The sequence below is a fragment of the Haliaeetus albicilla genome, chromosome 6 (genome assembly GCF_947461875.1).
Source record: "Haliaeetus albicilla chromosome 6, bHalAlb1.1, whole genome shotgun sequence".
Classification (NCBI taxonomy): Eukaryota; Metazoa; Chordata; class Aves; order Accipitriformes; family Accipitridae; genus Haliaeetus; species Haliaeetus albicilla.
In genome coordinates this window covers 3376390-3390000 of record NC_091488.1, presented here as the reverse complement: position 1 = coordinate 3390000, position 13611 = coordinate 3376390, and the positions used below count along the sequence as shown (strand labels likewise).

The following is a 13611-nucleotide window of genomic DNA, read 5'->3' as shown; positions in this document are numbered from 1 at the left end:
AAAGGCCACCTCCAGCTCCTTAGCACCAAATTCAGTCAGGTGAGAACCAGTCAGCAGAAAAGCAGGTAGTTGTTTTTGTTTCGGAAGGTTGGTTTTGTTTGTCTGCTTTAATTTACCTGTATTCCAGCAGAAACATTCCAGCAAATTCTAGTTTGCTGACCAAATGCTCATCAGCTGGAAAATTTCCAAACACAGCAGCTGTGTGGCATGCTCTTTTCACAGCAATGAGGACGCAGCTTAAATGTGGAGTAGGAAAAGCATAAACAGTCCCTTTTAAACTAATAAACTAATTAAAAATTCCTGCTTAATCCTGCTACCTTTGAAAGGCAGAGTTGAGAGAGAGGCAAGCTTCATGAGAATCCTGCTCCACTGCTGTCAAAGCTTTGTCCTAAACCACTCACCTCTGGTCTCAGAACAGCCTTCCTGCAGGCCTGGCACACAGGGCCACTCCGGGAAAAACTCAGGGGAAGTCGACGGGTTCGATTCTGGCAAGCTGGCTCCTCACATATTAACCAACCCTACAGAAAGGGAGAACGTAGAAGAAAATACATTTTTACCAAAAATTTCAAGTTATAGCTTCTTTTTACCCTACCTAAACAATGAATCATACTCAAGGAAGAAACAAAATCCCAACCTTAACATCCTCAGTGAAGCTGATACTATAATATGTATAAAGAGGTAAAGGTCCTTGTCTAAGGTAACACACTCAATGGTGAAGAACAAAGCTGGTCTTCTTGCTTCAAAATCCCACATTCTGCACACTGTGGTCATCCCTTCCTTAAAATATACTGAAACCGCTGCTTTTCTCCAGTTCAGACAATGTTAACACGTAACAGAATCGTTTTATACAACTACGTAGACCAGACAGCAAGACAAATAACAAATTAAATTTTAAAGTAAAGTGCCATTTCCTTGCTTGCGCTTTAGAAGGGAAAAACAGTTGTAACTTTTTGGTTTTCTGATGACAGCCAGAAGCTGTCTTTTCTTTTCTCTTTTTTTTTTTTTTAATATTTTTTTTATAAAAAGCTATCAAGACTTCAACACAAACTGACTCATTTAGGAAAAACTAACATTTTGCTGAGTTAAAATGAAATAAAATCTGAGCCAGCTCGCTCTCTGTCAGTTCACGGAGACAACGCAAAAGGCTTCTCTTAAGAGTATGAAAGAAAGAATGTTTCTGGGATTGGTAAGGATGTACCTTTTGTACCAGGTCCAACCACAGGTTAAACCAATGCCACACCTCATCTCTAAAAATCACCAACAGCAGATACCTAAGGAACAGCGTAAAAGAAAGCACACAGTAGAAGTTTTCCAGAAGATTTTCCTAGCTTTTAGAAATGGCTCCAGAACTTCCTGAATCACTGTCTATATTCAGTGGTGATGGATGCGCTACTACCCCCATTCCAATGAACTTCAAGTGCTTTTCAAACCAATGTAAACTTTTAGCATCTACAACATCCTGCAGAACAACCACACACTATATGAAAAAAATATCATTTCTCTTGAACACACCAAAAAAAAAGAATTTTTTTTTAATGCCTTCTAGCTCTTGTATCAGGAGAGACTAGGAATAATCATTCTGCATTCACCTTTTCCATGCCACTCATGATTTTATAGACCTCCATCACATCATCTGCAATCAAACTCTTTTCCAAACCACAGTCCTAATTTACTTAGTTGTTCCTTGCATGGAAACCACTCTACATCTTTGTTGCCCTTCTCTGAATCTCTTCCCAGTCCTTTTTGAAACGCTAGGGTGGGAGAAAATGGGACAAATGGGGAGGGAGATGAAACCAGTACTGCACACTATATTCAGGATGCTAGACAAACATGAATTTATACAGAAACAAGATGGTATTTACCAGCTGTTGATGTCTCTGCTGGGAACAGTGACTGATTATTTTTGCCTCTGTTTCCAAAATTTGTTTTTGTTCTTCCTGCAAAGAATTTTAATCTAACCATACCAGGATTCCTGGTACTTTGACAGAAATATTAGGAATCAGAGGACAACTCAGAATGTTGCTTGCTTCCCTTCTCACTGGCTCTTTAACAAGCTGTGCCAACATTACACTCTGGCAATGACTTCTACCTAATTTCCACAGTGTGGCAGCTCAGGTTTCCAATTATTACCATGTTTTTCCTACTCTTCCAGTTTCCACAGCTCCACTCAGAGCGCTATCGTCACTATCACCATCTTGGTTACAAGTCAGTAATGAAAGCCTGCAACTCTATACCTTTTCTGGCTTTCATTTCCTGGAGATTCTGGTTTGCTGGCAAAGCAGATTTGTTAATAAGACACGATGTTTTTTCTTTCCTCACCAGCATGGCCAAAACGGAATCTGTATTTTGTACCTCAGTAATCCAGCATCCTGATTCAGTACGACTTTGTCAGTAGCTGAGTTTCAAGGTAGATATTTGAGTTACTTCATTGCAAATGCTTTGGAATTTGTGTGGAGGAATACATAAATTTTAGTTTTCCATTTTCCAAAACCTTGTTAAAATGGGATTTGACTATGTCTACTCTTAAAACTTTTGCTTTATTTATTTTTTAAAAATTTTTGTCAATGTCTTTCCTATCATTTACTGGTATAGGCAGAGATTTTTTTGGTTTTTTCAGTTTGTTCTCTAAAGGATCAGATAACCTGAACACTGTGTTCTTTCATGTTTGTCAGCTTTATCCCTTTCTTCAACTTAAAAATATATTCTTCTATAATCTTTTCAAAAGTGCTAGAAGTCTGATTCAATTTTTGTTTGTTTGTTTGTTTGAAGATGAAATATCAAATCCTTTCCAAATAACTTCACTTCTTCCAGAGACTTATCTTTCATCATTTCTCCAGCCATGATATATCCTCAGTATTATCCCACTCAGTTCCAAGCCCATCAAGACACTTCCCGTTGCTCTGGCAGAGAGGAGCTTTTATGCCCATGTGGGCAGACCAGAAGAACTTTGTGGGGAACTTCACGCCAACGTCAAGGTATATAGCACTACCTAAAAAGTGTGCTCAAGTCTGTAATGCAGAAATGGAAAGAGTCTGTTAAGATATGCAGTTAGGGTTCATTTCACCCAACTTTGGATATCTAAAAGCTTGATACCTGGTCTAAGCTAGTCACCCTACAATCCGTTTATAGTAAATGGAGGAGGAAAAAAGCATCTCCAAAAAGAATTCACCTAACAGATTTTGGGATGAGACAAATGCTGCTCTAGACTCTTAATAAAATAAATGTACATCTAATGTCAGAGCAAGCTTTTTGGAAACAGTATGATCAGTGTATCTGATCACTATGTTTGAGTTTTATTGTTATGTAGATTAACAATGTAAATCATTACATATTTAATACTGCACAGTGAGAAAATTCCAAGAATTCAGAAATCTACTGTGGATTTAATTTTGGTCTCTTGCCCAACTGTTGCCCTAGCAATCTTAGTACCACTCTCCTTGTCACATACAAATTATTTATGACAAATATTTCACAAGTGACATTAGAAAGATAGATGCCGCTCAACAAGACTGAGCTACTTCATCAGCAGATGCTTCACCATGAAAAGTCCTAATTTAAGACCTGACCTAACATAGACACCTGACCTGTGTCTTCTGGAGTCAGCAGACACAAATGAGCCTCAAGTGAAAAAGCTAGTCCTTAGCTTTGGTTTTGCAAAGGTACCTAAGATTTATTTCTAAAAGAGGAAGGTGTTAATCTGTTGCCTCATATTTTTTAAATAACTCAACTTTAGTAGACATGGAATAACCTTTTACGGAAAAAAGCTCCTCAAGGATAGCATTGAGATCTTCAAGCACTCACTTCTGTGAGTACTGAGGATATCATTAGAGCCACTGTGAGGGAAAACACACAAACGCTTCTGCAAAGGATAATGTATTGTCACAGATCTTCCATTAAGTTAATTCTTAGAGACAAAAGCTATGCTCTGTGAGGAAAGCTGTTTATACCATATTTGCTTATTATGTGGCATCTCTACCCTCCTGTGAAACATCTGGTAGCAGTCTCACACAAACAGGGCCTTAAAATACACAGCCAGGCAAGGGGAGGCATGGAGGGTGTCCTCACCCATTCCAAACCCCTCCTGTTTAAGAGTGTAATTGTTTCAGCTGTAACTATGAAAAGAGCCTGTGTGCACAAAGAGAACACTTCATGACTCAAAACATATTGAATGACTACATTTGAACTTTAAAACAATTTATTATACTAGAAAAACAAAGCATGGAAACTGCCAGATAGTGAAGTATTTAGTTAGGGAATGCAAGTGCAACTGAAAAAACAAAGCCTGGAATGGGAGCAGCATCCCAACTTCAGCTGAGCAGAATAATCAAAAATAGACAACCACAAAAATAATGCATGATAAAAGTAAGTGTGTTTTCTGCCACCTATTGGCATTTTTAGCTAACAATTAAGAAACAAAGGACTACACCACTTGCAAGGTAGTGCTTCTATTGTCTTATAAGGGAATGCACAGATGGTCCACCCAAATTACCATTGAATAATGACATTTGAAGCAAGTTTATGCAGTTATTTCAGTCTAATGCAGTCACTGTTGAAGAAAGTGCTGGGAACTTTGCTGGTAACAAAATACAGGTGAAAAAAGACTGAAAAACTCTGCTTCAACTAAAAACAATAGGTTAGGATGAAAATAAGCATTCAAATTCAACAGCTTACCATTATACTTGTTTTCAACTACTAAGAAATAATGATCAAAACATACAACTTCCACTGAACAGTACATTTCTCAATAAACTATATTTTAAAAAAGGAGATCTAAGTTGCTGCCTACAGTAAAAAACCAAACATGTTATGTGTAACCAGCTAAATGTCCCTTCAATTCATACAGAAAACAGTTAGTGTCATTTGTATAGACTTCCTACCAGTTATAATTAACATTAAAGAGGTCTTTTCTTCTCTGTCACCTCTCTATTCAGGCCTTATTTGCGTTTGTTTGTACTTACTATCTGTTAATCTCTCTTAACAAATGACAACAATAACTGTTGCTATTATGCATGTAAATTAAACATGTAGATAACTGTGTGAAGGGAGCTATTTTTGAAAAAAGCAGTATCAGAAACATGTAGCTCTTTATGTCTCTTGTTTTGCTTTGATAATTAAGCCATAGACTTGACTTGTTTTAAACAAAAAACTTTTCCATGGACATGCATGTTGCAATCAAATTCAATACATGCATTATGTTCTGATTCAATTTGTTCAAGCGCATTATTGCTAACCCTTATTTGATCCATGCCTGTTGTCTTCACTGACCAAACAAAACCAATCCTTCATTTCCCAGCAGCTATCAATGAGTCTGTAAATTAATTTGCAATAGATCAAACAAAATCATAATAGGAAATCTTCAGTTTTGTTCCACTTGATATTTGCAACACTGTGGGAAATGAAATACAAGTTGATATAGGGGGGAAAAAAAAAAAAGCAACTAGCATTTCCAAACATTCTGTCTACAAATGCTTAGTTCATTTTAAAATATAAAAAAATGTATGCAAAAAAACCCTGAAGTAAATGCACAGTATAAAAGAAAATCCCTAAAGAGTACTATGTCCACAAACCGTAGCTAATGGGGAGAAATTTGCAAGTCAAAAGTAATTTTCTTTCTTTATAAGTCTGTTCTTGAGAATTAGCTTCTCACATTCTAGTGATCAACAAGCATTATAAATATTACCCCCACAATACAGAGGCAAGTGGTTTTGGAACAGCCTTTCAAATAGAAGTTGCAGGAGTCAACAACATACATTTATTGAGCTTTATCTTAACAGTTTTTACAAATTACATTTTACAGTGTAGCTTGGTTGCCTGCTACAGTAGAGGACTGGATGTGCTTCTCTATGACACTTCAGTTCTGTATCTGTTCCTGCCTTCAGACAGTCCGGGTGCTGAGGGGCTACAATGCTTTAAAAGTTCACATGGAATGAAAAAATGCACTAGTAAAAAGAAGAAAGCTGCAAGCACTGAAAATTATTCAGAGGTCACTATCAGTCACTTTGGAGTTGAATTTAAAATGTAATTAGTGCTTGCTTCCCTACAATCTTACTCTCCATTGCAGACAATCTTAATGCAGATTTTTGAAAATGGTATCTTGGTGGATGACGTCCAATCTCCAGATGGCTGGGATACCTAACCTCAAGCACACTGGATCCAGAATCCCTGGCTTTCTCACTGCAGAGCTGAAATTATCACCTTAAATCATCAAACCTTCCAGAAGGGAAGTGTAGGAACACAACCTGGACATGCTTTCCTAGTCAACCAGCATAAGCTTGCTGTTCATGTCATTGATCAGCAAAGCAGCTTTTGGAAGGCTGAGGTAAGGGACAACACAACAAAAATTTTCTTATCCAAGCATCATTGTGAGTTAGTAATCAAGCCACTCTAACGTCAAACTGACCTCTCCTTTCAGACTACTCTTACAAAAGCATATTATTTCCACTAATTCTGAGGTCAGAAGCTTCAAACCCCATTTTCCTGCCAATGTCCATTATTATGGATAGCATTGCCTAACAAGGCAAATCTGGTTGAAGTGGCTTTAAATCCTCTGGAAGGATGAGGTTCCACCAATATTGCATTACTGGGTAAACTATCAAATCTACTGATAGTCCCATGCAATGTTAAAAGATAGATGAGTTTATGAAATATTTTATATGAAGTTTCTTGTGGCAACAGTGGGCTTGACTCAGTGACCTTAAAGTTATCAGTTCCACTTGCAATAACTAGTTCTACATCGCAGGTGTGTCCTCCCTGTTCCACCTGTGTGTGTCTTCTGTACATACATGAATGTTTGGGGGAGCAGATGGACAAATGTTCCTTAGTAGTATACAGCATCTCAGAAATTAGAATTTGAGCCAAAACCTCTGTTTGCACATTCTTTGGCAAGTGTTTTGACTATTAGTAGTAGCTACATCTTTTGAAAATTACATCACAATTTTACAGTTCAAACACCAAGGTTGGTATCAATATCAACTTAAAGATGAGCTACTGCTGTAAAGTCAGGAAAGTTTTTCTGCTGTGTACCAGAAACCCAATTACTTTTAAGTAATTTCAACTTCTAATCTGCTTTTTTGCCTGTTCAGAACAAAGAAACACTCTAGTAATAACACTGACTTGATCCAATGTACTTGCACCATCTTGGAGAGATCTCAGCAGCAATGAAACTCGGAATGACAGCGTGAGAACTAGTGTCACACACTGGAATTTCAGTAGACAACACAGATTTGAGTGACGCCTACCTGCCACTGCTATAATCCCAAGAAGAAATCCCCTCAGGTCAGGGATGCTATCATAAATAGTGAAATAAGACTTCACATGGGAAACTCTACTCACTTAGTAATGTGAAGTCCAGCATAACTCAGGTGCCTCAGGCAACATCCCAGTTTTTAATGGGGAAATGTACCTGGTAAAAACTTCAGAAGACCTCTCTTACAAAGAAATCAATTCTACTGCTGCTAGACACTAGAAAGGCATAGACTCATTCAATTTTTGAAAGGGTTTCTCAAGATGGTGGACTTGATGAGGCTAGGATTGGCATAATCAGAAACACTATTCTCATCTGAAGGAAAAGTAACTCTTTGCAGTATCCTGGTGCCTGCCTGCTTCATGTACTTTCTCCAGCTCCTTCCAGCTAGCTGCTTCACCCTGATTGTCCCTCCAAAGTACAAAAATACATCAGATAGTTGCTTGATCAATCTTATGGATGGAGTAATGTATCAGTGAGACTAGCAAAGCAGACTTCGTGGAGAACACTTGATCAGGAGGGCTCCACACAAGTCTATGCGTCTCCTAGACAGCCTGAGCAGAGAGACGGCCATTCCTTTGGAACTTGTAGCTATTAATACAAACAACCTGGAGACTGAATTGTCTGACCTTATAAAAGACTGGATCAACATATGAAAGGAACACCTCATGATATCTAAAAAACTACCCCTTGGTCACCCACCCTCTTTGGGCAGGGGAAGGAAAAGACAGGTAAATTCTTCATCAAGGTGAAATTTGGAGATAATCTTGTCAGAAAGAAATGTGAGGGAAACAAAAAAGAATATCCTGTCACAGAAGAGCATCATATATGGAAAATGAGCCGTCAGGCCCTTCCTTCCTCATCTTCTAGCAAAATGACCACCATCAGAAATGAAGCCTTTATAAAACCATGGAAACACCAACTTCTCTGAAAAAAACGACTTTTTTTTTACTTCTATAAAAGACTACCACCAGAAGTTAGCTCTGGAAATAGAATGTGGGCCTGCGGCTTCACAGGTGCTGCTGCATCTTATCTATTTTGACATTTTTGCTATCAATGACGATTTGCTTGATAAGGAATGAGCAGGCACACTCTATTGACAAGAATCATGCAAACCAACCCTAAAAAACAAGAGTAGTAGAGTTAGAAGCAATCAGTGACGCAGAATTCTGGGTTAGCAACTTCTTCAGGATCCTGCAGGGCTTGATATTCCACAAGCAAACCAGATACCAAGCACTAATTAAAAAATATATCTGTAAGACCATAAGAAGGATGTCATTTTATCTTTGAAGGAAATCTAGGGGACCTGCAAAGCCTCTTCAATAAGTAGGTTCAGACATAATCAGATGTCAAAGTAGTATATGGATAGACATTGTTATTGATATACTAGTCATTCCAACCTTCTTTTCCACTTTGTCAAAATTTTAACAAGAAATTACTGGAAAAGCTCTCTCCACTTCTTTAATATGTTACTACAAAGAGATCAAACTGTACTAAGTCAGAAGCTCTAATGTTAGGTTCAAGAGGTCCCTTACTAGAGAAAAGGTATGTCTGAATTTCATCGTAGAATTTAAAAATGTGAAAGAATTTCAAAATGAAGAGTGTGTGTAATTTCTCTTTAACTGCCAGGCATAACTGAAACTTTCAAGTAAAAAATCTCTTAAAACTAAGTCATCTAACATATTTATACTCCAATTTGAGTGTATAAACGAAAGATGATCTTTGAGGATGTTTTGTTTTAAGGCTTTATACTGCTGTCCTAACTGTAACATTCAATCACCTCCAATAATAAATTCCTTTGATATTTTCACAGACTCTTCAAATAAATTGTTTTATAAAAGGAGCTGGGTCAAGAGTCTATTACTGATGCTGGCTGACTAGAGCTTTTGTCTTTTTAGTTTAAGTGGGATAGGTACCATGTTAAGCATGCTGCCAAGCTTGCTCTAGCTGAAAGAAAAGATATTGCAGCATATGCTTAGAATGGTGAAGCAACTTAGGTTTACATAAATTCCTTTATAAATTTATCCTACAGCTTAAATCCCTTACCCAGGGAATGCTTATTCCATGTTCTCTGGTATTTTGTTAGGTGCTGTGTACATTTGGCTTTAAATTCCAAGAAGCAATAGAAATAGTAACTATTATAGAAACAACAACTGAAATTTATACATAAAGCTAACTAGAGGGCATTAAGAGACCTGATCATAGATCCAGTGTGGTATATGACTATCTGGATCACCAGTAAAGACAAGGAACTATTTTATCAACTCACACTTGGCCACTGACTTCACATTCATTTTTCTTTTTCTATACAATAAGTATTGTAGCTAGTTCCTCATCCAGAAAAAATAGATTACATTTCCCAGTATGAGTATTTTTAGAGTCTGATACTACCTGATCATCCAATTTAGGGAAAAAGTAAACAGGGACCACGGCATTTCACACTCCATTTCATGCTGCCTCACTTCAATGGAAGTTGAAGATACGATTTCAATTTCTTTTCAAAGCACTTCCTCATTTTCAGGGCTTCTTGAGTTTTGGCCTATATAACTGATCTGAATTCAGCTGTGGGATGGAGTGGATAAAACTCTTATAAAGAAGGGAAATTCCTTTCCTGGATGGTTCATTCTGCTCCTCTTGAATTCAGCATTATCCAGGCTGATTAATGGATAGACGCGATCTTTCAGGAAAAATACAAAACTGTCTCTTAAACGAAAGAATAGTAACAAGGAGATATGAATTGCTTTTGAAAGTGTACTACTTGAAAGCAGTATAAATCCTGGAGATGGTTGGCTATATATTCAGTATTATTATCACAGGAACCACATTAAAGGATGTTATCAAATTGAAGCGTCTTAGCCAACAACTTCCTAGTGGAAGGCAAATGATCACTTTACCACCCGGTGAGACAGTACTGCTGGTAAAAAAGAAGGATACCCTCTCCAAAATAATATCGACTGAAACCTCCTGTTTTCAGAGACACTCGTTTCTGTTGTCTCAGTTCCCCACTGGAAAGCTGCCAGCCCAAACTGACTCAAAGGCAACTGGAATCAATGGGAACCACACCTTCGAAGGACCAGATTGTGAAGGTCCAAAGCAACCAGACAAACTGTAATTGAGGGCAATGTAGCTACACTAACTTGCTACCTTAAAGAAAGCACAAGAGAGGAAATAAATACTACCTGAGTTTCTCAGAAGAACACAAAGTGTTCTTCTATCTTGAAAAATCGGACAATACTAGAATGATAGAAGCACTGATGCGGGTTCCGGGTGGCCATTATGAAACATGAAGCTCACCTTTCGCACCCAACTGCTCTGATCTAAAACACCCAATGAAGAGACCCAAACTTAGGTCCCTTTCGATATTACGGAAAATGGACATAAATTTGAGAGGATTTAGCCTACAATAAAATTCTGTCCCATGAGCATACTTCTAGGAGTTCCTTTAGTACTCACATACCTCGAGGTCCTATCAATAATGCATTGCTCCTGTGATGCAAATCAGCCACAAAATATCATATGCCTATTTCTAGGCTGCTGAAAATTAAAGTTTGTAGATTTTCAAGAATGATATTTTGTGATTTGGATACTCCAAAGTAATAGGACTTGAATTGCTTTCTAATCGAGAACTGAAAAAAACATTTGAAAGAAACCATCTAAGACTGAAAGAAAACTTCATTAATCTCCAGAAAATATTACTCTCAGCAGTATCTGTCGTATCAGTTGGACCATTGAAAGTCTCGGGGCTGGGGGAAATCAAAGCAGGAGATAACAGAAGAAAAAATGCACCCTACCCCCCCCAAAAAAAGAACCCAAATGCTCAAGCTAACGTAAAAAATGCTTTAAACAAAATTATCAAACAAGACAGAAGTACAAAATATCTTGTAGGTCAGTGTAAGAGTTTTACATGTTATTAAAAATTGATTTTTTTTAAAAAGACATCTTTAAATGTACAGTCACATGTCATTTCATACAAGTTATTTGAAACTTATTGATCTCATTTGTGCAAAGACCAGGCTCTGTCATCAGCCTGCTGAAAAGATAATAGAGCACTCCAAACCCTTATGATAGGTTTGATGCAAACAGTGGGCCTCATTTAAACTCATGTAATAGCACCACAAGTGGACAAATTCCAACCTTAACAGTTGTACATTATAAACTAAATTAGCAAGTATGTTCTGCTTTACTTCACATCAAAGCCAATACCTTGGTCTTCTTATCTTCAGTAAAATAAGGTTCTAGGCAACAAAATATGTGCCCCAAAACATTAAAAGTAGAGCACAAGTGTTCATAGGCTAACATACCACTCAAAAAGAGAACCAGCAATGACCAACAATTTTATTTTACTTAAGACAATCTGAAAACAGCTAAACTGGATTTCAAGCAAGCAACTGAGAGAAGGCATACTTAAAATGACTACATATGGGAAACTACATTGAGAAAAGGATCAGTGAAAGATGTCTTATGTATTTCTGTATGGAGAGCTAAAACCTCTCTAGAAGGATATTCAAATCCATTCTGCAAAATATTCTCCTTATACAACTCAAAGCAAGCCACATTCTTAGGCTATAATAGGTCATAGCTAAGTAGAGTACCTTGCTTCAGAAAAAAATTTTGCTTTGTCTGTCAACTGTCAACAAAGCACAAAGAGCTCATACAGCCCATCCATGTATTGCCTGTTAAAGAATCTAGCAACATACAAACAGTAAGAACTCAGGATTTCTTAAAATCTGTGCCTCTACTTTGGTTAGAAAGCTGAAAACACTCTACTCCACCACCTTCTTCCACAACTTCTTCCCTCTCCCCTCAAACATTTGTACAGTCCTTGAATTTTTTCCTCTGTCATGGACCTGTCTTGCAGTAGTAAGTCCAATATGACATTAGATGTAATACAGAACACACAGAGAGATTTTACTCATGTACGTGGCAATAACAGTAAGGTTTGTCAACTCAAGTATACATTTCAAGTTGATAAAGAGACAAAAAGGTTGTTTATGTGAAACATTTATCTTTGCAATATGGTTATGAACACCTCTAAATACTGAAGGAGTTAATACAGTTCTGAAAACTTTAAAAATGATAATGTGCATACATACATCAATAAGTCAGTTTAGAGGAGCTCAATGGAGTGAAAGGTAATGGCAGAGAAAGCGGTCTCAACGGTCTGGTCACCTTAAACTAGAAAAGTTTAAAGCATCGCTAAGCAGTGTTTGTTCATTTAAGTTTAATTATTTTCTCCTTGAGAATGGCACTAATGAAACTGAATATCTTTCATGGTTTCGAAGAGCAGTCTGAATGGTCTGTAAACAGGACTAGGGGCAGACAAGAGAACTGGCTGAGCCGGGGGGTTGCTAGGTGATGCAGAATGTAAACCCACAAACTTGTTCAGGTTTACTTTGCTTTCATGCTGCTCTCACACAGGCTCTCCAAAGTTTTTAAGAATTAATTTCCAGGTAGCTATTTAAAAACAAAAAGTAGAATAATTAAAAAAGAAAAACCCTTAATCCTCTTCACCTCTTCCCTTGCGCCACCCAATAGGAAAAAATAGGAAAGAGGAAAGGAAATTCACAGCATTAAAGCGCAGGAAATCCATCACAGAGTCTTGAATACGATGATGGGAAGAGGACCATTCCCTCTATATATTTGCATGTAATTGTTAAGAACTGGTGATTATGAAGAACTTTTAACCTTTTCAGATTATTTTTTACTTTTGTAAACGTAAATAAAAATGATTTCTGGAGCCTTTAAAGTACTTAAAATTAAAATGAAGTCATATTTACTAATATTTCCACTGCAGATTACAAAAGCAAACTTTTCAGTATAGCCATGTGTTTCTACTTCCCTCCTTTTCAGAGCTGTGGGGTTTTTTCTTCCTTTTTTTTTTCTTCTTTTTTTTTTTTTTCCTTAAAGTATCTGATCAGAGATTGTCCGGTAAGAGCACTTTATTAGATCATCAGTCAGAGGGTTTTACAAGCACCAAGAGCTATGGGCTCAAATGCAGCACATCAGTTTTAATAGCCGAAGGTCTAATAGTAAACTGCAGATACTGCTGAGAACTTTCCATGCACTGAACTCTTGAAAAAGCACCATCTCTCAAGCTTAAATGCAGCTGCCTCTTTCAATGCCGCAAATGGGTAAATTTGACAAAAAAGCCACCATTAAGACTACATGAAAGGCTCAAGACAACATCCTTTCAATGCTTTGTACTTCAGTAATCAGATGTACTTACTCACCCCCTCCCCCAAACCCGATCAAGAACTATTTCTGAATGGTAGGAAATAATTCCACTTTGTACATCTTTTAGTTAATCAAGACTTTCTATTCAGCAATTTGACCTTTTGTTCAAAACAGGATTATCAGTTTTTTCGCCA

The 13611-nt window shown here is 37.3% G+C and overlaps 1 protein-coding gene across 1 annotated transcript in view; it reads right to left on the bottom strand.

Moving 5' to 3' along the window:
* POLA1 (DNA polymerase alpha 1, catalytic subunit) overlaps positions 1-13611 on the bottom strand; it is a 201324-nt gene that overhangs the window by 66527 nt on the left and 121186 nt on the right. The window contains exon 35 of the mRNA XM_069784870.1: positions 402-518. Within this exon, the coding sequence (XP_069640971.1) occupies positions 402-518 (117 nt within the window). The remainder of the gene's footprint in view (positions 1-401; positions 519-13611) is intronic.